The 26,891-nt window shown below is 38.9% G+C and overlaps 1 protein-coding gene across 6 annotated transcripts in view; it reads right to left on the bottom strand.

Moving 5' to 3' along the window:
• Ccdc171 (coiled-coil domain containing 171) overlaps positions 1-26,891 on the bottom strand; it is a 346,651-nt gene that overhangs the window by 90,733 nt on the left and 229,027 nt on the right. For 4 of the 6 annotated variants that reach the window (XR_015620046.1, NM_001134641.2, XM_087550831.1 and 1 more), the window contains 1 exon segment: positions 342-473. Coding sequence is in view for 3 of the 6 variants with exons in the window: in NM_001134641.2 (NP_001128113.2) it covers positions 342-473 (132 nt within the window). In the remaining 3 variants the exon portion in view is untranslated. 6 annotated transcript variants of the gene reach the window in all.

Below are 26,891 nucleotides of genomic sequence, written 5' to 3'. Positions count from 1 at the left end.
TAAAGTGACTTATTTTAAAACAACAAAAGCAACAAATAGATACAGGCCTGAAAAGATAAAAGCCTAATGTCTTACCAGCTTGCACTGAAAGGAAAGTGGGTCCTTTAATATTGTACTTTGATATAAACACATACTTTTCTTTGTGAAACGATTTTCTGCATTATTTTAATAGGCTAGTTCTGGCTTTAAAGAAACACGTTTTTAATGCTACGTGATAGAAAACATTTATTTGCATCTCATCTAAATTATTCACAATACTCCCAGGCTTTCATTCTCTTCCAATTAGTACAATTTATTTTTCTATACATTTCAGTAGCAAACAATGTTATTTAGGCTCTAACCTGGCATGCTACAACCTCTGGCCCACCCTTGAGCCCCTCCATTGCAAAGGTCTCCAGGTGCAGTTTGGGTAGCTGCAGGGTGAAGTCATTCCTAGTTGCTGCAGTCCGTGACAGTGAGATCTGATCTCTGACCTAAAGGGGAAAAAAACAGCATCAATGGTAATTCCCCTTCAGACACATTAACTGGGATGAACTGGGTCCCCTTGAGCCCACTGAGTGGACTTGCATTGATCGCTGGACCTGAAATCCATGAATAAATTTAGGACTAATTGATTTTTCGTTGCAAATAAATCTCTAATTCAGAGTGCTGGGGGAGAATGTTAAGAAGAAAAAGCATCCTCCTGCTTGAAATGAAGAGGGGAGAAGAGGCACAGAAGCCTTCTGATCAAGATGCTTTGAATTATTCCTTCACAGCTCCACTCGGAAAATGGTGGGGAGGGGGGACAAAATCAAAAGCAAGCTGCAATCCCCTATTACCACTCTCTTAAAAGCGTGTTTAACTGACATTAGATCATGCATGTTGTACACGATAGTTACTAGGGGCTGGGTTTTGAAAAGAAACTTCACTAATACATGCTCTGGAATAAGAACAAATACACTCAACACAAAAGGAGACTTCAAAATCCACAAGTATGGGGTTTGTTTGTCCTGCTCAGTCTTCTAAAACTGCAGGACTTAATTAAACTTAAGTCTTAGCAATAAATGCATGGAAACTGGCTTGGTCACAAAACCTCTAAATAAGATAACGGAAATAAAATCAGTAGCATTTGTACTAGAGTTTAAGTATTCAGAAAGGTAAGGACACAAGCGTGTCCAGATGGAGTTCTAATTCTGAGCTCCTGTGGGCAGTTGATATCACACTGCCACCTTCTGGACAAATCAGGACACGCCGTGCAAATACAAAGAAACTCCAGGATTTAGCCTTATGCATTCTGCACTTGGGTTTGCATTTAATATAAAGTTCATCAGTCCACTGAGTAAGAAGAGTTTTCATTAAACAGAAATACTTTCTAACATTTCGTGTGCTTGGATAGTTTTTTTAAATATCTTTTTTTCTTTTTGCTATCATATATTTTAAAAAGTCTATAAAGCTGTCTTATACCATTTTTGTGAGCTGGTTCTGTGGTTAAAGGGCTTACCATGAAGGCATTAGGATCTGAGTTTGGATTCCTGCACCCACGTGAAAAAACAGGCACATGCTGGAGGTGGGAGCAGGTGGGGTCCTGGGATTCAATGGCCACTCAGTTCGACCAATCCAGAGCTCTGAGTTCAGTGAGTGATCCTAACCCAAAAAAATAAGGGGGAGGGGAGAGTAACAAAGGAAGATGCTGATATCCAGGCCCCTGTGCAAACACATGTGCACATGCAAACACACATACAAACATACAAAGGTCACACACATATGCATACAATCTAACGGCCACGTGACAGAGTTTTTATGAAGATGCATAGAGGTGCACATCAAGAATGGTGTTAAGTATAAAATAAGACTAACTGCCAAAGGAGCCCTCACACGTCCTGTCCTGCCTGAACACTGCAGCTGGGACACTGTAACTCGTGCCTGCAATCTCAGCACACCAAGGCTGAGGCATGAGATCACAAGAGCCAGGCTAGCCTGGGCTACAGAGCAAGTTGAAGATCAACCTGGACTACACAGCAAGACCCTGATTCAATCAATCAGTCAATGAAATAAATAACCGTCCGTTTTTCTATTTTTGTTGGGCAACTTGTGAAACTGTTAGAATTATTTACTACCATATAAAATCAGTTAGGATGAGAAATATAGACATCTCATGGATTGTCATATTCTGAAGGTTTTTTTTTCTTAAACCAGCAAATGCCCATAAGCAGAGACATTTTTAATTATTCGTGCTAATCTATGGGTATAAATAAGAGTCCTTGTTTTCCCAAGCGAGTCCTGCAATTTTTCTGTCAGTAAGTGAACATGAGAGGATGGCAGCAAACACGGCAGGGTATGCCTCACAGAAGTGAGCGCACTCCGTGCTCCCTGCGGGGGTAATTCAGTGTGTGCTTAATTTCTAGCAGGGCTTCCCAGGCTTCTATCGGGATGAAAGCCCTACTGCACAAAGTAAACTACATTTTACAAGTATTCGCTGCTTCCGGTTGTGACTTTGTTGGGTGTGTGTACCTTCCTTCTTCCTTTTCTGTCACCAGTGATCATTCAGATAAAAGAACACATTAATGTGGATTAAGGTACTGAGAATTTATCAACATCAAACCACTGGTGTTTTGCCTTCTACCCTTCTGAACCAGAGTCAATAGATCTAAATATTTTACTGCACCCTGGCCAATTCATTGTTTGATGTTTAAAAACTCACCCAGAATCAAAGAAAATTTATTAAATTTGAGCCCCCAAATGAGATACTATTAGCTTTGAAAGTCAGGTTTAACTGTGGTATTGATGATTCTCTTTTTTCTGTGACAAAATTCACCTGGGAATTCCCGGATGTCAAAGCCCAAAAGCAGATTGCTAATACAGGCATGGAGGGAACGGCACAACACAGTTGTGAATAGCCACGATGCCAGCATATGGGCATCTTTAACTCAAGTGGCACTGGGCTCTAGCTGTCCCCACGAAGGCTTGGCATACAGTGAGCAGAGTCACAGCCTAAGTTTGATACTAACACGTATGAGTGTTTAAACTTGAACGCTTTCAGTACCCCAGTCTGCCCTTTAATGCCTAGGCCCCACTCACCCTGAGGGTGTACACGCACTGTGCTAACATGCTTGGCCTAACTTGCATGTGAAACACTTCTAATTCGTTAAAAATACTATGTTGAAAGTTGACAGTGCCACTGAGGTACGGTGACCCAGGACAAATGATAGATACTGTATCACAAGTGGTTCCGATAAAATTCTGAAAGATTTTTTCTGCACTTTTAAACTATACTGGAACTTGGAAAGGTGTCTAAAGATGTTCTTCACATGGCTGTAGGAAGTTTTTAGAAAAGTCTTGAGAAGGGATTGTGTCGGACTTTTTCATCTTAATGCATAAAGAGGGTGAACCATCAAGCTGGGAGCGTGTGAGGAACTATGGCCAGGAAGGGCCGGGCGCAAAGAAGCTGCCGAGGAAAGCACCGAGGGAGACGGGACACAGGGAGGGGATGGCTGAGAAAGGTGTTGCTGAGGCTGTGTGAATGTCTGCATGTGGAGGGAACTGACTCACAGGACAGCCAGAGAAGACTCTCTCCTGCTGCGGTTCCCCAGGGGAACAAAAAGACTCAGCACCAAGTGACTAAGAGACCTTTTCAAGGCAGATAATGTGGAACTGCCTTAGAAACATGGTCACAAAATTACTCTCCTCCAGAAGAGAAGCTAAAGCAAATTCCTAACTACTAAATTGTTTAAAATAAAATTAGAAGAAATAAATCTTTTCTAGAAAGCATTCACTTTATAAAGTTCCTATTTTAATATAAATTGGAATATAAAAATCAGTCATATGTCCATGGATTAAATTATAATAGTCTCAAAATGGTGGTGGTGGTGCACACCTCTCATCCCAGAACCTGGGAGCCAGAGGCAGGAGATCACTGAGTTCTGGGGTAGCCTGGTCAACAGAGCAAGTTCCAGGATAGCCAGGGCTACACAGGGAAACCATGTCTCGAAAAAAAAAATCAGATAGATAGATAGATAGATAGATAGATAGATAGATAGATAGATAGATAGATACATACATACATACATACATACATACATACATACATACATACATACACATACATCATATATAGGTAGACAGATAAATAGATGGATAGACAGATAGATAGATAGATAGATAGATAGATAGACAGACAGACAGACAAATAGATATAATTTCAAAAGTCAATCTTGAATTCTATCTACTTCATTGATTGTGCTACAATTGAAACTATATTCATTTTTTTTTTTGGTTCTTTTTTTTTTTTCCAGAGCTGGGGACCGAACCCAGGGCCTTGCGCTTCCTAGGCAAGCGCTCTACCACTGAGCTAAATCCCCAACCCCCAACTATATTCCTTTGTACTCTTACTAAAAGTATGTAAGATATTTTCTGCTTCAAACTTCTTAGTGATTCATTTTTAGTTAATTTAATTACTTATTTTAATTAATGTTCAGTGGATGTTTTGTATTTTATAGATTACATAAGACACTATAAAACAGTGATATTTTTAATGTTTTTAAAGATTTGTTTTATTTTATTCTTACGTACATATGTTTGTGTGTCTGCATGTGTGAGTGAGTGTAGGTGCACACAGAGTCTACAAGAAGACGTCCTTTAGGGCCTCCTGACCTGGTCTTCTACAAGAGCTGTAGGAGCTCTTACTACTGAGCTGTCTCTCCAGCTCCCAAGTGTCTCAGTACATTTAACAAGAATAAAACAAAGTAGCTACATTACTCTGGAATTTTAATTTTTAGAGAGAGAAATTCACTTTTTTCTCTTACTCACTGCTGACCTTTAAAAAGTAAGTATTTCCAACAGATAAGTCATAAGTCACAAGAGACAAAGAAACAGAACTCTAAAAACTCAAGAGACTATCATGAAAAACTGTCTCTATGTGACTGTCTTTTAAACCATTATAATAATGTGCTATCCATGGCCTCATACAGGTCTAATCCATTTCTGCTCTTCTGGTAACTGTTAGATGCAGACTATCAATGTGCTTTCCAACTTCCTTCACTTCTATCTTACTACAGAAAAACTGATTTCTGACAGATATCATCAACTATAGGGTTGGTCATCTCTAAAGAATTACTTAGCTCATCATTTATCATGCACAGGTATAAATCTTTCTGGACTCCATATATACTGTGATGTCTTGTTTTATGTCAGCCTGACTCAAGCTAGAGTCATCTGAGGAAAGAATGACAAGTGCCTTCACAAAGTCTGATAGCAGCCAAGCCTGTGGAATATTTGCTTGATCAGTAATTGATGTGGCTGGGCCCAGACCATTGTAGGTGGAGCTAAACCCTAGGTCCTGGGGTGTGTAAGAAAATAAACTGAGCAAGTTAAAAGGAGCAAGCCGGTAAGAAGTGTTCTCCTATGGCCTCGGCTTCAGTCCTTGCCTCTAGGTTCCTATCATGGCTTCCCTCAGTAGATTATTTAGGTCAAACTGCACCCCCACCCCCACCTGCCCAAAATGCTTTTGTTCATGATATCTTACCACAGCCAAAACAAGCCAGAAAAAATAAAAAGATTATTATAAATAAATAAATAAACTGAAATAGACAAGACCATATAAAAAGATGTCTAGAGATACTCTCCATTCTGAGTTCTGGTTAAAAAATAAAAACTAATATTAGGACTTTTTCCTCTTTTTTAATTAATTATATTCCCTTATTTTATCACAAAATATTTATTGGGTAAAAATGGATTATAGTACATTATGGGACTTATTTTCATCTTTTTAATTCTTTTAATTTTTATTCATTCTTAAAATCAGTCTAAAACTATTTTAATGTATTATGGCCTGCATTGCTTCAAAATAAACCTTTTACTACAGAATTTCCAATACACATTCACACAGCTATAATTAATCTTCAATCTTAGCATCCCAGGTTCAAGGAAAATGTATCTTCCAGACACAACAGGACTTGCACACATATGAACTCACAGAGACTGTGATCACATGAACAAGACCTGTAAAAGTTCAAAGCAAACAAAATCCCATAGTGGAGAAGGAGATGTGGACATGAAACCCCCACCCCCGATCCTTATCAAGAAGCTGTTTGTAAGGGACACCTTCTAGAGAAGGGACAACCCATTTTCTCCACATGCGTATCAACCACACTTCAGGGCAGGTCCCACACCCAACAGATGGCCAACACAGAACAGAGGCCATGGGGTCTATGTGCTTTTCGTTGTGTTCTGTTTTGTGTTTTGTCTTATTGGACTTTTTAAACTTGTCTGCGTTGATTTTCAAAAATGTTTGTGGGGGTTGGGGATTTAGCTCAGTGGTAGAGCGCTTGCCTAGGAAGCGCAAGGCCCTGGGTTTGGTCCCTAGCTCTGAAAAAAAGAACCAAAAAAAAAAAATGTTTGTGTGTGTTTTATGGGACTTTTTTAATGGAGAGAAAGAAAGAACATGAAGTTTGGTAGGTGAGGAGGTAGTAAGATCTAGGAATAGTTGGAGAGGAAAAATATATTATATAAAAATTAAATAAAAATATATTAATTTTAAAAATAGTTTTGCACTTAGAAACAGAAATGGAAAATATGTAAAATCCTTATTCTTCTCAGTGTAGCAGGCCATTTTCATTTATCCCCTTTGCTCTACACTCCTCCTGGTGCATAATACATGTGTAACACACACACACACACACACACACACACAGAGTTATTATTCTGAAAGAAAACCGTTAAATACTTTACAAAATCACAACCCCTAAACCATGATGTCCCAGGACGTAAATAGCCCCATGACCCATACCTGCTTTAGGACCTTGGCAGTCTCTCCGCAGAGGTAGGCACTCTGATGGCACTACAGACTTTTTTTAGGTCGCAAAGCAGGAGATGAAAAACTAGCCTTGACCTGCAACTTGCAAAGCCAGAACTCTCCAATACTGCCAGCTGCTGTCACCAGAAATGAGGCAGTCAGCACCCAAACTATTTCCACAGTACAGCTACATCCCAGCCCAACCGTCCTACAGAACAGCTACATCTCGGGTACAGATTATAAATAACTGACCTCTCGAATCGACCCATCAAGCTGGCCACATCCTGTTAACAATCCAGAAAACTGAATATTCAGATCAAATTATCAAGATGGACAGTCAGGTAACTTAATCATTTATATTTTACATAGGTACTAGACAGCAAGAAAATCTTTAGGCTGCCATAAAGTGCTCCCACAAACATTACCATGGTCTCAGGCTACTTAAACCAGCATAACCCAAACTTGAAAATAGACAAATATGTTTACAAGTTGTTAAAATCTTCCACGAAGAAAATTTTTTTTCCTCAGAATAAATTGTTTTTAAAATGGGACACATGGAGACTGCTAAGTATACATGAATGGTACTTTGCACTATCTTATCCTCCGTTGTCAGGGTTCTAAGTCCTTCCTGTGTTGGCAATGTCATTTCTAGCTCAGCTAGGTCAGAATGACAGTGAACAACATGAATGGCCACACACAAGAATGCTGCATGGACAGGGCTGTCAACATCAAGCTGGCTGTGCTAACACCCGTGTGCCTTTCAGCTCATCTTTAGGAAACCAGATTTTAAAAAAATGAGGTTACAGCGTTCAAAGATCATAAGTACCACATAGATGGCCCTTGATGAGCCACTAATTACTGGCTTTTTAGAGGTAACTGTAAAAGTACAATCAGTTCCATAAGTAAAAATGATCTCACAGTCTTTTCACTCCTTTTAATTTCCTGACAGACAAATCTAAAGGATAATATTGTATCATAATGTGTCCTGGTCAGCACTTTCATGAGAGGTTTATACAATCATACTGAAAAGCCTGGGGCAGCCATGTCCAGACTCACTCCCTTTTATTCCCCAGCATACCCTAAATAGACATGAGTGTCTTTTACTGCAGCATAGTCAAACTGGTCATTACCTGTACAGTTAGTATGCCTCTTTCCTAGAGGTGCTCTCACTGCTGGCTGTAGGTGTTTTCCATTAGCTATTGATTAGGCAAAGTAAATGCAGATGTTATTTTTAGCAATCAAATAAACAAAATAGATGGCAATACCATCAAGACTGAGTGGATTATAGAAATCGCTTTTGTTGTGTTTCGGGACTAGATGATGGTAAAGTTTGACTCATTCAGCAAACATCTGTTAAGTAGCAGGATGGTGATGGATGCTGTGGATATAGAAGTCAGGAGACGGAATTCCATCCCTCAATGACTTCCAGCTCCAGTGGCATAATTAATCTCTCGGAGTGCATTTTCCAGCCTCTCATTTATCCACTGTGGTTTGTTCTCCTGTCAGTGGCTCTCCCACCTTCTTTCTCTGCCAGAATATTATGCTAATCAATCTTAAACCTTTATCTAGCACTGATTTCCCCTAAGGTTCAGAAACATGTCCTGCTGGTTATTCCACATTACTAAACCAAGTACTTGAAAAGTGAAACTCCTTTTCCCCTTAAAGGTAGACACATTCAATTAAATGGGACCTCCCATTACACAGACCGTCACTCCCAGACTTTTTCACTCAAACGTGCCATTTTGCTAAGTTTTGTATCTTTTGCTCTTACATCACCTACCATTGACAACCTGATCCACATCTTTTCAGCACTCATCTAGCCTAGAGGTATGGCCTGCTAACAGAACTCTCTACTCAAACAGCTCTTAAACATGACTCTATTAAGCCCCATCCCTTACATTGTCCTTGTATGTGATATACATGTGAAAATATCTGGCTGTTTATATGTTTATGAACTTGCTCACATAAGTATGCCTTTTTCACTGTCTTCATACTGTTGGGAGCCACCAACCAACTCACATGCTAATCTTCTAAAAAGCCTTCACATAACTCCTGGGATTGCTAAGTATGCCCCACATTTGAATAACTACATAGATGTGCAAGACCACATTCGTGGATGTGTATTCATCAAGGGATGCTGGATTTAGTGTCTCATTGTTGAAAGAGACACTATGACTGGTATATAGCTGAACTAAACCCAACCAACGGACTCAGAGGAAGAAAATAATATGAAAAAGGATGAAGATAATGCACAGAACCTACTAAACACCACTGTGTGTGTGTGTGTGTTACAGAGAGAGACAGACAGACAGACAGAGACAGACAGACAGAGATGTAAAGAGAGAAAAGCATGAAAGCAAACAAAGAGACTAGGGAACAAAAGCACCCAAAAAGTCTGAAAGTTGCTTCAAAAATATAATAGTTGAGAGCAGGAATGATCATATTTCATTGTACACCGGTACAAAACTATCAGAAATGAAGGAAAGATATTTTAAAGGTACAGTGGTAGACAACTTCAGAATTCTGGAGGATGAAAGCGAAACATCCTGACCAAGGAAGGCAAGTGCTCAACAAAGATGAGAACAAACAAATTCACAATGAGACATGTTAGAACTAATCACCCAAGTCAGGGAAATGTTAAAAGCATCAAGAGAAAATGACTTGTCATAAACGAGGTAATGTCTGCTAAACTAGCAGCTCATGTTTTACACAGAACCTTACAGGCCATGCTAACCTATAACATTATCTTGGCAAAAATGCCACATGAAAATCATAAAGACACAAAGGCCTCCCAGGCACACAAAAACTCAGAGAGTTCATCACCACTGGACTTACAGTAAATGCTTTTAAAAGTTCTTCAAGGAGAAACAAAATAATACAGGCTAGGGAGATAACTCGGCAGTTAGAATCATTTGCTGTTCATACAGAGGGTGTGGGTCTGGTTCCCAGCACCCACATGCTGGCTTATAAATATTAGTATGCATGCACATGGTGCACATGCTTATATGCAGTCACAATACTCATACATATAAAATAAAATAAGTAAATCTAAAAGAAAATTTAAGTTCTTTTTTGAAAAAATACTAAAATGGCAAAAATTATAACAAAATTATAAGCAAAGAAAAAGTCTACAATCAATAATATATTACCAATATGTAATCAAATAGAGGACTGTGTTTCATTTTAATGTTAGTGAAAAACATTTTATATTAAACGTGAAAGTTAAAGGGAAATTCTTTAAAATAGCCATAACAAAGAAATGTTACTTAACTCCTAAAAAGAAAAGTTAATTGTAACCTTAACATAAAACGGATGAGGAAAATAAAAGTATGGAAGTTTTGTATGCATTTAAAGGTATGATTGGCTTATAATTATATATAAGTTCAATAGTAACCATAAACAAAATATCTGTGTTGGTTTGATTGAGAATGGCACTCGTAGCGTGTGCCTAGCAAGCACATGGCCCTGGGTTCGGTCCTCAGCTCTGGAAAAAAAAAAAAAGAAAGAAAAAAAAGAATGGCACGCATAGACTCATGATTGAGTACTTGATCCCCACTTGGTGGAAATGTTTAGCAAGGATTAGGAATTTTGTTTTTTTGAAGAAGGAGCTTTGAGGTTTCAAAAGACATGAGCCATTTGAGGCTGTCCCTTTCTGCTTCCTGCTTGTGGTTCATGATATGAGCTCTCGGCTGTTTCTGACACCATGCCTTTGCTGCTCTGCCATTATGAACTCCAGTCAATATGGCTAAGATCAAACACTCCGGCAAACACTCTGAGAACTCTCTGGAACCATCAGCCCAATTAAACATATTCTTTTATAAGATGCCTAAGTCATGGTGTTTTATCAGAGCAATAGGAAAATAACTAGTAAAGTACCCATACAAATTACCCAAAAGAAGACAAAATAATTAAAGTATATAAAAATAAACACAAAAACAAAGGAGGAAAGCAAGAGATAAAATAGAAATAAATTACACAACAACAGATCTTTTCTCATCAGTAATTACTTCAAGTATAAATGAATTAAGCATCCCAATCAAAGTTGTTTAATGAAATAAAAACAAGATACAGCGTACTCTTACAAGGGACTCACTTTAGATTTAGGGTCACATGCAGACTGAATATGGAAAAATAAAAAAATACACAAACAGTAAACAAAATAAGGTAACTATATTGTATAAAATAGACTGTACATCAAACTCAGAAGAGATAACATAGGGACTAATATGAAGTCATGTGTCAAAGATTAATAGATGTAAATATACGCATGCATTTAATATCAAAGCATTTACAAAACAAATATTGACAAACCTAATTTTCTTTTGCTGAAATGTTTTTTCCCTTTTATTGTTTGTAAGTTATTTATGGGGAGAGATGACATTTTTTATATGTATCCATTTTTTCCCATCTTTATTAAATTGGGTATTTCTTATTTACATTTCAAATGTTATTCCCTTTCCTGGTTTCTGGGCCAACATACCCCTAACCCTTCTCCCTCCCCTTCTATATGGGTGTTCCCCTCCCCATTCTCCCCCCATTACCGCCCTCCCCCCAACAATCCCATTCACTTGGCAGGACCAAGGGCTTCCCCTTCCACTGGTGCTCTTACTAGGATATTCATTGCTACCTATGAATTTGGAGCCCAAGGTGAGTCCATGAATAGTCTTTGGGTAGTGGCTTAGTCCCTGGAAGCTCTGATTGCTTGGCATTGTTGTACATATGGGGTGTCGAGACCCTTCAACTCTTTCAGTCCTTTCTCTGATTCTTCAACGGGGGTCCCGTTCTCAGTTCAGTGGTTTGCTGCTGGCATTCGCCTATGTATTTGCCATATTCTGACTGTGTCTCTCAGGAGAGATCTACATCCGGTTCCTGTCAGCCTGCACTTCTTTGCTTCATCCATCTTGTCTAGTTTGGTGGCTGTATATGTATGGGCCACATGTGGGGCAGGCTCTGAATGGGTGTTCCTTCTGTGTCTGTTTTAATCTTTGCCTCTCTCTTCCCTGCCAAGGGTATTCTTGTTCCCCTTTTAAAGGAGGAGTGAAGCATTCGCATTTTGGTCATCCTTCTTGAGTTTCATGTGTTCTGTGCATCTAGGGTAATTCAAGCATTTAGGCTAATAGCCACTTATCAATGAGTGCATACCATATGTGTTTTTCTGTGATTGGGTTACCTCACTCAGGATGATATTTTCCAGTTCCATCCATTTGCCTATGAATTTCATAAAGGCATTGTTTTTGATAGCTGAGTAATATTCCATTGTGTAGATGTACCACATTTTCTGTATCCATTCCTCTGTTGAAGGGCATCTGGGTTCTTTCCAACTTTTGGGTATTATAAATAAGGCTCCGATGAACATAGTGGAACATGTGTCTTTGTTATATGTTGGAGCATCTTTTGGGTATATGCCCAGGAGAGGTGGAGCTGGGTCCTCAGGTAGTTCAATGTCCAATTTTCTAAGGAACCTCCAGACTGATTTCCAGAATGGTTGTACCAGTCTGCAATCCCACCAACAATGGAGGAGTGTTCCTCTTTCTCCACATCCTTGCCAGCATCTGCTGTCGCCAGAGTGTTTGATCTTAGCCATATTGACTGGAGTAAGGTGGAATCTCAGGGTTGTTTTGATTTGCATTTCCCTTATGACTAAAGATGCTGAACATTTCTTTTTTTTTTAACTTTTTTTTTTTAAGAGCTGAGGACCGAACCCAGGGCCTTGAGCTTGCTAGGCAAGCGCTCTACCACTGAGCTAAATCCCCAAACCCTGAGCATTTCTTTAGGTGCTTCTCAGCCATTCGGCATTCCTCAACTGTGAATTCTTTGTTTAGCTCTGAACCCCATTTTTAAATAGGGTTATGACAAAGCTAAATTTAAAAAAGCAATACAATATGAGACAACACTACCTCACTTAGCAATGACTAGAACAAACATTTGTTCAACAAAGAAACAGCAAATAAGAACACCACCATAGACACGCTGATCCAACAGATACATGGAGAACATTCCCAAGCAGCAGCAGACACACATTCTTCTTAAACATGTGAAGGTCATTGTCTGAAATATATCACATCAGATCACAAACTAATCCTAAGAAATTCGAGAATACTAAAGTCATAACACATGAGTTTCTCTTACAAGAGCCCTCAGAAAGCTTAATGATCTCGTTGGATCACAGTACAGAAGCTCCACACAAGTAAAGGAACAATCGACAGAATATGAAAACAATCTGTGGCTTGTGAGAAATATTTATAATATTTATAGAAAATAGAAATATTTATATTGGAGTCTGTTAAGGGATCAATTTCTAAAATACAAACAACTTGATGGCAAATGAAATAATCTAACTTAATTAACCTGATTTAAAAGGAGGCAATGATCTGAAGAGACACAAAAATGGCACAGGCACCTGAAGAGGTAGGTGCTCAGTGTCAGTGATGAGGAAAATTTTAAAGGTTACAATGAGATGCAACTGTAGAAATTTTCCTCAAAAAATGAAAAGAGAACTGCTATAAGATCCAACAACCCCACTTCAGAGCATTTATCAAATGGAAGTCAGAATCTCTAAGAAATATTTACACTCCAGTGTTCATTTTAGCACAATTTACAACAGGCAAGCTGTGTAAGCAATTGAATGTTGTCTCAACAAATGAATGAAAAAGAAAATGTCATATCCACAGAACAGAATACCCTCCAGACTTTAAAAAGAAGCTTATCATGCAGTGTGTAGCTTACAAGATGACAAACCCCTCACAGCATCATGGTGTGAGGTGCGACACAGTGTAAACTCACAGAGGCTGAAGTAGAACAGTGGCTGACCAGTTTACCCCAGTTCCTGTCAACTTGACATAATCTAGAGTCATACCAGAAGAGAAAAGCTCAGGCGAGAAGATGCCCCCTTACCAGACCTGCATATAAACAAGTCTCTGTAGCACTTTCTTGATTAATGATTAATGTAGGAGAGCCTGTCTCAGAGGGCTACCCTACTGTAGCAACCCTGGGCAGGTGCTCCTGAGCTGATTAAGAAAGCAAATGGAACAAGCCACAAGTAGCAAGCCAATGAGAAATGCCCCTCCATGGTATCTGCTTTAGTTCCTGTCTCCAGGTTCCTGACTTGAGTTCTTTCCCCGACTTCCCTTTATGATGGACTATGACTGGACATGTAAGCTGAAATAAGCTGTTTCCTCCCCAAGCTGCTTTTGTTGTCATGGTCCTTATCACAGCAATAAAAAGGTAACTAAGTGAGAAATCAGAAAAAGAAAGAAATTAGTCCTATGAAGTATGGCTGTGACATACCTAACCATGTTCTGGGAAGGATAGTAGAACATTTAATCTTTAAGCTAGAAAAGCCATCAAGTACTCAAAGCTCAGTGAACTACTCTATGGAAGCTTGGAAAGCAGGAATGTTGAGAACAATACAGATTGATAGAGGCCTGGCTTGTGAGATTTCAGAGGAAAGTTTGAGAGTCCCATAAAGACTCTACTGAGGCCATTTGATATTTTGAGACTCTGTGGCTCTGAGAGCCAGGATTGACTTTCTCTAAAGACCTCCTTCCTGAGGACTAGCTTTTATGGTACCAGAAAGCAGCATGCAAACTTCCAAAGGAGGGAACAACCCAGCTATAGATGCCTTATGAACCAAAAGAACCAGGATATCATAATAACCCTAACAGTGTAAGAGTATCTTGGTGGTGTCCAATAACTCTCTAAATGGACTTAAGGTCCACTCAACAAGAGAGAAATCAAGCTTGGTACTGAAAACCTGGCCAGTCATCATGGGCTAGTTAAGCATGTATCTTGGAAGAGAACCCACAACCACTACTTTACTAAACCAATATAATCTATAACTACACTCTAAATATTTATCCCTATACCATAGATAACTTCATATATTCTCCTTGACGTGGATGGAAACCATTATAGAAAGCCACAGGTGACCAAACTACAGAGCTTTGGAGCCCAGGTCCTGAAACACAGCTATAAACCTAAGGCTCAGGAGCCATTGCAGAGTGGGCGCAGGAGTTCTGTAAGAGCCGGGGAACAGAGAATTTACTGTGATATTGTCTCTCTTAGAAATCTCAGAGGACCTACACCTGTAAGGTCTCACCAACATGACTTCCAAAACATGAGTTAAGACAACACCAGTAGCCACACTAATATGTAAGAAAAAAAGGTATAACCATCAACAAAAAGACATAGGAAGCTAAAGAATACTGAGGGTGGGAGAAATAGTCTATCCCAGAGAAGAGCATATATCCGAATGATCATTTCTGAAAAAACACATGCAAGTAACATTATACAGACTAAGTAGGTTTTACACACACACACACACACACACACACACACACAAATTAAAAACTAAATTTGAAAGAGGGCAAGAAAAGAATTGGAGTGAAGAAAGGGCATGGGGGAATAATATGATTATATTATAATCTCAAAATATAAAAATATATAATTAAAAATAAAATAAATGAGACTGTGGTTCTGGTTGGCTGGGGCTGAAGATTTAGCTGTGATTAACAATAAATCAGAACCACTGAAGCAAAACCTTTACTTTGCTGGGACAATTGATGCTGACTAACTAGAGCTGAGAAATTAGTGGTGATTAACGTGAGCCCAGCATCACTAAGGTGAATTCTTCTGGTATATTCTCTCAGGGTCAGCACACAGAAGCTGTGGTCCAGAAGGGGCTGAGGTTGTACCATGTTCTGATAGCTGAACTAAGTAATGTGTAATAGTTTCACAGGTGACTGGTTCTGAAGGCATAGCTGTTCTCATAGAGAGCAGCTGAGGCTTGGTATGTGAGAGGGCAGAAGAAGCCTTTAGGAAAATTGTGGCCTCAGTTGCAGTAGAAGCCCCAGGATTGAAGGAGTCATGGGGAGAAGCTGAGGCTTGACACCAAGAAGCAGGATGAGAGTCCCTGAGAGCCCAAGAGAAGCTATTGATAAAGTACAATCAGTTGCAACAAAGAGACCAGCATTCCAATATAATTATGTAGTGACTGACAAAAACATCAGCAGCTGCTAGCAGAGTCAGTCTGGGATACAGAGAAGCCATTGTGTGCTGCAAACAGAAGAGTTGGAGAAAAGGAGCTCACTGGAGCCCAGAGGATCATGAGCGAGTCCCAAATGTCAAGCACGGAGCCTAATGCTGTTGAGCTTGAGTTTTGCTTTGTTTAGATTGTGACTACACTCTGATTCTTCCCTCTTTGAGCAAGAATGTAGGTAACTTATTTTTTATTTTACCTGCAGTTAAGAGGTTTTGGAATTTGAGAGATTTGGAAATATTACAAAGATTTCAGCTATCTTAGACAAGGCTTGGGTATTTGAGAGAGAAAGAGAGAGAGAGAGAGTCTTTGTACTACTAAGTCTGAATATTTTTAAATGATTTTAATTTTTTCATATAAAAATTTTTAGACACTATGGGGCTTTTAAAAATTAGAATGTTTAATTTGAGAGCTTGGGGATGAACAGAGGGAAGGTTATGGTTTTACAGTTATATGTCTGTGTGTCAAGTTGACAATGTGTCAATTGTTCTTGATAGATTTTTGTCAACTGGACACAATTTAGAGTCATTTGAGAATCAAGAACGTCAATTAAGAAAAGTTTCTGTTGGAGTGAACTGTATGCAGGCCTATGTGTCTTTTTCTTGATTAATTATTGATGTGGACAGTGCAAACCCTGGCCAGGTAGTCCTGAATTGTCCTGAAAAAGACAGGCTGAGCAAGGAATGATGGTCCAGGCAGTAGTAAGCAACACTGCTCCAAGACTTCTGTTCCACTTACTGCCTCTAGGTTCCTGCCCTGTCTTTCTTTTATGATGGACTGTGATCAGGACATATAAGTTGATATAAAGCCTCTTCTCCCCAAATTGCCTCTGGTCATGGTCCTTATCACAGCAATGTAAACCCTAAGTAAGACATAGCTGAAGAAGTGAGAAATAAGGATCTGCTATTCAGTGGGAACAGGCATCAGTTGATCAATATGCATCTGGAAGTTAGAAAACCTTTTGTTCCTACAATTAACATAGTTGTATTGTACATTAAATCTAGTAGGGGAGTTGAGGTGTTAGTTAGCATTCTTATCGCAACAAATGTAATTACTTTAATGATGGAAAAATCTTTTAAATTCCAAGAAAAAGTAAGTTGAGAATATATTGCCACTAAAGCTGCAAAATCAACGATGACAAGGGTATCTTTCTAACTAATATGAAAGGACCCTAGATAATAATTAAGCTCCATAAGAAGAAATTTTTTAAAAATGAAGACTTTGCAGAATTGAATGAAATTGAAAACACAGCATATCCAAACTCATGAGACACAATGAAGGCAGTTCTAAGAGGTAATTGCATAGAATTAAGTACATAAAAATTTTGAAGCAATATCATACTAGTAATGTAATGGTACAATGAAAGCCCTAGTTAAAAAAGAATAGGAAGAAATAACAGCCATAAGGAGTAGACAACAAGAAATAAACTCAGGGATGAAATCAATAAAATGGAAACAAATGCAAAAAAATACAAAGAATCAGTGAAAAGAAAAAAGGATTCTCTGAGAGAATTAATAAGATTGACAAGCCCTTATCCAAGGTAAGTAAAGGTGGAGAGAGAAGATCCAAAGAAACAAAATTAGAGATGAGGGGAGATCATGACAACAGACACTGAGGAAATCCAGAGAATCATAAAGACATACTTTAAAGACATGTAGTCCACCAAATAGAAAAATCTAAGAGAAAAATGGGTAATTTGTTCAATAGACACCACCTACCAAAGTTAAATCAAGATCGAATAAGCAATTTAAATAGACTAATAGCTTCTAGTTAAATAAAAACTCTAATTAAGTCTCCTATCCAAATGAATGTTGCTTCTGTCTCTGAGAGTTCATATATGTTCAGCTTAGTTGGTTCAGAGGGTCTTGTTCTCCCAGTGTCCTTCATTCCAGCTGGATCTGTATTTCTGGAGATACAGAATCTCAACTGGCCATCTCTTGTCACAAACAAGGCTTCCAGTGGCAAGACTGGGTTACATTCATTTGAATTGTTGGCCAGGGGGGACCCATGGACATCCCCCAAACATCCCAGGATATTGCTAAGACAGTGAGTTGCTCTCCACAAATTGACAGCAAGGGGGTCCATTGCTATGGACAATACCCATGCAACTCATTGAAAATGGAGAAGTCAAGCTGAAGCCTACATAAAATCTTCACCCCTATTGTTCTCTTTAGTATGGGAAGATACTTTGTGGGCTACCAAAAGAGAAACATTACATCAACACAGCCACAAAAAAAAAAAAAAAAAAAAAAACCACTCTGACCTACAATCTGTCCTCCCTGAAGACATGCTAGGGCAATGGTGGCACAGAACTTGTGGGACTAGCCAGAAATATCTGATTTGACTAAAGGCCCACTCCATGAGATGGAACCTATAACCAACACTACTTGAGTAACCAAGCACCACAGACTAGATAGTCCTGAGACTTAGGATAAAACTAAACACTACTAAAAAGTATCAATATGACTCTAGTGATATTCTGCTGTACTCATAGATCAGTACCTTACTCAGCCATCATCAGAGAAGTTTCTCCAGCAGCAGATGGGAAACTGCAGAGACCCACAGCCAGACTTTATGTGAAAGATCTAAATGGGATGTCTTCATCAAATCCCTCCCCTTAGAGTTCAGGGAACCCCCACAAATGAGGAGGTGAAAAGACTAAGATCCAAAGAGGATGAAGAACACCAGGAAAACAAGACCCTCTGAATCAACTAAGCTGAACACGTGAACTCTTGGAGACAGAAGCAGCATGCACAGGACCTACATGGATCTGTACCAAGTCCCCTGAGTATATATTATAGCTTTCAGCTTAGTATTTTTATATGACTCCTGAGTTTATGAACAAGCAGGTCTCTTGGTTCTTCTGCCTGCTCTTGAAGCTCTTTTCCTTCTGTTGGCTTGTCTAGCCTCAATGTGATGGGTTTTGCTTTCTCTTATTTTTTATTTTGTTATGTTTGGTTATTATCTCTTAGAAGCCTGTTCTTTTCTAATGAGAGACAGAGAGCGAGTGAATCTGGAGAGGAGGGGAGACAGGGAAGAACTAGAAGGTATAGAGGGAGGGGAAATTATAAGAATAAAAACTAAAAATAAAGCTTCTTAAAAATGAAACTCATAGGTAAGTAATTACAACTAGAAAAACTCATCCTGAGTCATGTAACTCAGACCCAGAAAGACAAATATGGTATGTATTCACTTATACATGGATGTTAGCTGTTAGGTCAATGATTCATGAGCTACAATCCATAGAAATACAGAGGTAAGGTATACAGCAAGGGACTAGGGTGAAATAGAAGTCCATAGGAAAGGAAAATAGAATCAAGAGTTATAGATGGATGGAGGAGGAGAACTTAAATGGGAGGTTCAAGTGGGGAGGGAGATGCACAGGGACTGCAAGGATGTGTTCCAAATGGTGTCCTTAAAGCTCAAAGGAGAAATGGATGCAGGCCCCATTCCCTAAGCTAGAGGCTATCTCCAGTTTATAACCACTTGGAAATGAAAATTTTGTTTCCTCTAAGGGAGCCTCACTGAGGTTAGGCCCAAAATCCTAGCCCTACTTGAGGAGCCATTGCATTTGATAGCTGCTCAAAGAGCAAGATTGAGTTCCCTTTAAGGGTGAAACCCTGGATGGTCAATCACTCTCTAGGGCAGGCCCCAACCCCAAGAGTATTTGGTCAACACAAGTTTGACTCAAAATGGAGACAGAGAGATGGAGAGAAGGGGAGAGGAAGGGGGGGACAAAGTTTTCTGGATACAAGAAGTAGGGTCAGATTTGGGGGACTAGGGAATGAATATGATCAAAATACACTGTATGAAATTCTCAAAGAGTTAGTAAAAATATTCTTTAAAAAGGCACTGAAAACAGGGAAGTCAAAGAGATTCCCAAAATAATACAGGCCATTGCCATTGCCCATAGTTGCCTCCTAGAACTTCTTAGCAACTCCTATTTGCTGAAGACAATGCACACTTCAGACACAGGAAGTGAGGAACCAAGCTGTAATTAGCCGAGAAACCTCCTCCCTAAGGACTAGCTTGCATAGTACCAGAAGAAGCTATGCAAGTCTCACAAAAACAGGTCACATTCTGTATCCTATAACAAGTTAACAAATTTAAAAGAAGTAGAATTCAACCACATATCTTGTAGATTCTCAAACAATAGAGAATAAATCTGAACTCACCAACAAAAGATATGTGGGGGAAAATTAAACATTTTAGAAGTATATAACATGAATAACATCTCAGTTTGTATTCTACTGATGTGATAAAACACCATAACCAAAGCAACTTAAGAAGAAAAGAGTTTATTTGGCTTACACATTTTGATTACACTGCACCATGAAGGGAAGTCAGGGTAGGCATTCAATGCAGGAACTGAAGCAGAAGCAATAAAGGGATACTGCTTCCTGGCTTGCTCAGCATGGTTTGCTCAGCTGCCCTTCTTACACAAATCAGGACTGCCTGCCCAGAGGTAGCACTGGCCACAGTGGGGTAGACCCTTCTACATCATTAACCAAGGAAAAGCTACTGTGGCTTACATACAGGAAGTGAAGTTCATTTCCTCAGGTGAGTTTGCCTCTTCTCAGAGGACTCTAGTTTGTATCTAATTGAAATAATCTAACAAAGACAAATATCTTAAAGACTAACCTATGCTCCCTGATCCCGGCCCACAAGTCCCTGCTCCCAAACCCCATGGGAGAGAGAGCTCACTGCCCAGACAGGTGGGCACTCCTGAGACTGCAGAGCAGGAGAGACCACCAATACTGCCCACCCCTGCCCACATCCCCGGCCCAAGGGGAAACTTTATAGGGCCTCTGGGAACAGGAAGATAGGGGCACTCAACACAGCGGTCCAGACACCACCTGGATCTGAAGGGAAGCTTCCGGTAGACAGGAACAACTACACGCCTAAAAGTAGAACACCCTGTTCCCATAACTGGCTGAAAGAGAACAGGAAAACAGGTCTACAGCACTCCTGACACACAGGCCTATAGGTCAAACAGCTCCCTGCACCCAAATCCCATGGGAGGGAGAGCTAGACCTTCAGAGGAGCAGACACGCCTGGGAAGCCAGAGGAGACTACTCTCTGCCTATATTTCTGACTCTAGAGGAAAACGCCTAGAGCCATCTGGGCCCCCTGTGCACAGGGTCCCTAGCAAAGGCAGGGCAGGCCCTTCTGGTTGCTGCCCTAACAGGCAGCTGACAGCCAGCTCTGAGAAGCGACTCAAGGCTTGAGACCAGAGGTAAGACCAACTTTTCTGCTCCAAGGGACCTGCCAGGTGGACTCAGAACACATGCCCACAGGAACACCTGAATACCGGTAGACAGGAACGACTACACGCCTGAAAGCAGAATACTCTGTTCCCATAACTGGCTGAAAGAGAACAGGAAAACAGGTCTAAAGCACTCCTGACACACAGGCCTATAGGATGGTCTAACCACTGTCAGAAATAGCAGAACAAAGTAACACCAGAGACAACCTGATGGCAAGAGGCAAGCGCAGGAACCCAAGCAAGAGAAACCAAGACTACATGGCATCATCGGAGCCCAATTCTCCCACCAAAGCAAACACTGAATATCCAAACTCTCCAGAAAAGCAAGATCTAGATTTAAAATCGCATTTGACCGTGATGGTGGATGTCAAGAAAGACATAAAGAACTCCCTTAGAGAAATACAGGAAAACACAAATAAACAAGCAGAAGCCTATAGAGAGGAAATACAAAAATCCCTGAAAGAATTACAGAAAAACACAATCAAACAGGTAAAGGAATTAAAAATGGAAATAGAAGCAATAAAGAAAGCACAAAGGGAGACAACCCTGGATATAGAAAACCAAAGGAAGAGACAAGGAGCTGTAGATACAAGTATCACCAACAGAATGCAAGAGATAGAAGAGAGAATCTCAGGAGCAGAAGATTCCATAGAAATCATCAACACAACTATCAAAGATAATGTAAAACGGAAAAAGCTACTGGCCTAAAACATACAGGAAATCCAGGACTCATTGAGAAGATCAAACCTAAGGATAATAGGTATAGAAGAGAGTGAAGACTCCCAATTCAAAGGACCAGTAAATATCTTCAACAAAATCATAGAAGAAAAATTCCCTAAAGAAAGAGATGCCCATAAACATACAAGAAGTCTACAGAACTCCAAATAGATTAGACCAGAAAAGAAACTCCTCCCGTCACATATTAGTCAAAACACCAAATGCACAAAACAAAGAAGAATATTAAAAGCAGTAAGGGAAAAAGGTCAAGTAACATATAAAGGCAGACCTATCAGAATCACACCAGACTTCTCACCAGACACTATGAAAGCCAGAAGATCCTGGACGGATGTCATATGGCCCCTAAGAGAACACAAATGCCAGCCCAGGTTACTGTATCCAGCAAAACTCTCAATTAACATAGATGGAGGAACCAAGATATTCCATGACAAAACCAAATTTACACAATATCTTTCTACAAATCCAGCCCTCCAAAGGATAATAAATGGCAAAGCCAAACATAAGGAGGCAAGCTACACCCTAGAAAAAGCAAGAAACATTGTATTGCAACAAAACAAGGAGAAGACAAGCACAAATATAATCTCACATCCAAACACGCATATAACAGGAAGCAACAATCACTATTCCTTAATATCTCTCAATATCAATGGACTCAATACCCCAATAAAAAGACACAGATTAACAAACTGGATACGCAATGAGGACCCAACATTTTGCTGCCTACAGGAAACACACCTCGGAGACAAAGACAGACACTACCTCAGAGTAAAAGGCTAGAAAACAACTTTCCAAGCAAATGGTCGGAAGAAGCAAGCTGGAGTAGCCATTCTAATACCGAATAAAATTGATTTTCAACCAAAAGTCATCAAAAAAGATAAGGAAGGATACTTCATATTCATCAAAGGAAAAATCCACCAAGATGAACTCTCAATCCTAAATATCTATACTCCAAATATAAAGGCACCTACATACATAAAAGAAACCTTACTAAAGCTCAAAGCACACATTGCACCTCACACAATAATAGTAGGAGATTTCAACACTCTCATCAATGGACAGATCATGGAAATAGAAATTAAACAGACAATGGATAGATCATGGAAACAGAAATTAAACAGAGACATAGACAGACTAAGGGAAGTCATGAACCAAATGGACTTAACAGATATGTATAGAACATTCTATCCTAAAACAAAAGGATATACCTTCTCACCACCTCATAGTATTTACACCAAAATTGACCATATAATCGGTCATAAAACAGGCCTCAACAGATCCAGAAAGATAGAAAAATCCCATGTATCCTATCAGACTACCACGGGCTAAAGCTGGTCTTCAATAACAGTAAGGAATGAATGCCCACATATACATGGAAGTTGAATAATGCTCTACTCAATGATAACCTGGTCAAGGAAGAAATAAAGAAAGAAATTAAAGACTTCTTAGAATTTAGTGAAAATGAAGGTACAACATATCCAAACTTATGGGACACAATGAAAGCTGTGCTAAGAGGAAAACTCATAGGTCTGAGTGCCTGCAGAAAGAAACAGGAGAAAGCATATATCAGGAACTTGACAGCACACCTAAAAGTTCTAGAACAAAAAGAAGCAACCACACCCAAGAGGAGTAGAAGGCAGGAAATAATCAAACTAAGAGCTGAAATCAACCAAGTAGAAACAAAAAGGACTATAAAAAGAATCAACAGAACCAAAAGTTGGTTCTGTGACAAAATCAACAAGATAGATAAACCCTTACCCAGACTAACCAGAGGACACAGAGAGTGTGTCCAAATTAACAAAATCAGAAATGAAAAGGGAGACATAACTACAGATTCAGAGGAAATTCAAAAAATCATCAGATCTTACTATAAAAGCCTATATTCAACAAAACTTGAAAATCTACAGGAAATGGACAATTTCCTAGACAGATACCAGGTACCGAAGTTAAATCAGGAACAGATAAACCAGTTAAACAACCCCATAACTCCTAAGGAAATAGAAGCAGTCATTAAAGGTCTCCCAACCAAAAAGAGCCCAGGTCCAGACGGGTTTAGTGCAGAATTCTATCAGACCTTCATAGAAGACCTCATACCAATACTATCCAAACTATTCCACAAAATTGAAACAGGTGGAGCACTACCGAATTCCTTCTATGAGGCCACAATTACTCTTATACCTAAACCACACAAAGACCCAACAAAGAAAGAGAACTTCAGACCAATTTCCTTTATGAATATCGACACAAAGATACTCAATAAAAGTCTTGCAAACCAAATCCAAGAACACATCAAAACAATCATCCATCACGATCAAGGAGGTTTCATTCCAGGGATGCAGGGATGGTTTAATATATGGAAAACCATCAACATAATCCACTATATAAACAAACTGAAAGATAAAAACCACATGATCATTTCATTAGATGCTGAGAAAGCATTTGACAAAATTCAGAACCCCTTCATGATAAGAAGAGGAAGTCAAGGCCCATACCTAAACATAGTAAAAGCCATATACATCAAACCAGTAGCTATTATTAAACTAAATGGAGAGAAACTTGAAGCAATCCCACTAAAATCAGGGACTAGACAAGGTTGCAAGATTCACATTTAAAATCATATCTCATGATGATGATAGAGGACTTTAGAAGGACATAAATAACTCCCTTAAAGAAATACAGGACAACACAGGAAAACAAGTAAAAGTCCTTAAAGAGGAAACACAAATATCCCTTAAAGAATTATAGGAAAACACAACCAAACAGGTGAAGGAATTGAACAAAATCATTCAGGATTTAAAAATAGAAATAGAAACAATGAAGAAATCACAAAGGGAGACAACCCTAGAGATAGAAAACCTAGGAAAGAGATCAGGAAAGATAGATGCAAGCATCACCAACAGAATAGAAGAGATAGAAGAGAGAATCTCAGGGACAGAAGATACCATAGAAAACAAATGACAGAACAGTCAAAGAAAATATAAAACACAAAAAGCTCCTAACCCAAAATATCCAGGAAATCCAGGACACAATGAGATGATCAAACCTAATAATAGGCATAGAAGAAAGTGAAAATTCTCAACTTAAAGGGCCAGTAAATATCTTCAACAAAATTATAGAAGAAAACTTAACCTAACCTAAAGAAAGAAATGCCCATGAACATACAAGAAGCCTACAGAACTCCAAATAGAAAGAAATTCCTCGTGTCACATAATAATCAAAACACCAAATGCATAAAAAAATTAAAAGCAGTAAGGGAAAAATGTCAAGTAACATAAAGGCAGATGTATCAGAATTACACCAGACTTCTCACCAGAGACTATGAAAGCTAGATCTGGGCAGATATCATACAGAACCTAAGAGAACACAAATACCAGCCCAGGCTACTATATCCAACAAATTTTCAATCACCATAGATAGAGAAACCAAGATGTTCCATGACAAAAACAAATTTAAACAATATCTTTCCACAAACCCAGCCCTACAAAGGGTAATAGATGGAAAACTCCAACACAAGAAGGAAAACTACACCCTAGAAAAAGCAAGAAAGTAATCTCCTTGCAATGAAACCAAAAGAAGATAGCCACAATAACATAATTCCACCTCTAACAACAGGAAACAACAATCATTGTTCCTTAATCTCTTAACATCAATGGACTCAATTCTGCAATAAAAAGACATAGACTAACAGACTGGATATATAAAAAGGACCCAGCATTTTGTTGCATTAAGTAAACACACCTCAGTGACAAAGACAGACATTACCTGAAAGTAAAAGGTTGAAAAAAATTTTCTGAGCAAATGGTCCAAAAAAACCAAGTGGAGTAGCCATTCTAATATTGAACAAAATCAACTTTCAACCAAAAGTTATCAAAAAAAGACACTTCATATTCATCAAAGGAAAAATCCACCTAGGTGAACTCTCAATCCTGAATACCTATGCCCCAAATGGAAGGACACCTACATTCATAAAAGAAACCTAACTAAAGCTCTAAGAATACATTGCACCTCAAACAACAATAGTGGAAGATTTAAACACCCCACTCTCATCAATGGGCAGATCATAGAAACAGAAACTAAACAGAGACAAAGAGAAACTATGAAGCAAATGGATTTAACCGATACTTATAGAACATTTCATCCTAAAACAAAAATACATATCTTCGCAGCAGATACCTCATGGTACCTTCTCCAAAATTGACCATATAATCAGTTACAAAACAGGCCTCAACAGATAAAAGAAGATAGACATTATCCCATGCATCCTATCAGATCAAGACAGACTAAGGCTAATCTTCAATAACAACACAAACGACAGAAAGGCCACAAACACATAGAAGTTGAACAACACTCTATTCAATGATAACTTGGTCAAGGAAGAAATAACGAAAGAAATGAAAGACTTTTTAGAATTTAATGACAATGAAGGCACAACATACCCAAAATTATGGGACACAATGAAAGCAGTGCTAAGAGGAAAACTCAAAGCTCTGAGTGCCTCCAAAAAGAAAGTGGAGAGAACATACATTACCAACTTGACAGCATGCCTCAAAGCTCTAGAATAAAAAGAGGCAAATAAACCCAAGAAGAGTAGAAGGCAGGAAATAATCAACCTCAGTAGAAATCAACCAAGTAGAAACAAAAAGAACTATACAAAGAATCAACAAAACCAGGAACTGGTTCGTTGAGAAAATCAATAAGATAAACCCTTAGCCGGAATAACCAGAGGGTACAGAGACAGATTCCAAATTAACAAAATCAGAAATGAAATGGGAGACATAACAACAGAATCTAAAGAAATTCAAAAAATCATCAGATCCTAATACAAAAGCCTATATTCAGCAAAACTGGAAAATCTGAATGAAATGGACAATTTTCTATAAGATACCAGGTACCAAAGTTAAATCAGGATCAGATAAACCATCTAAACAGTTGCATAACCCCTAAAGAAAAAGAAGCAGTCATTTAAAGTCTCTCAATAAAAAATAGCCTAGGACCAGATGGATTTAGTGCAGAATTCTATTCAGACCTTCAAAAAAGGCCTAATAGCAATATTCTTCAAACTATTCTACAAAATAGAAACAGAA

The sequence above is a fragment of the Rattus norvegicus genome, chromosome 5 (genome assembly GCF_021556685.1).
Source record: "Rattus norvegicus strain SHRSP/BbbUtx chromosome 5, alternate assembly SHRSP_T2T, whole genome shotgun sequence".
NCBI lineage: Eukaryota > Metazoa > Chordata > Mammalia > Rodentia > Muridae > Rattus > Rattus norvegicus.
The sequence above is the reverse complement of the archived record's forward strand: the minus strand, read 5'-3'. Positions and strand labels throughout refer to the sequence as shown.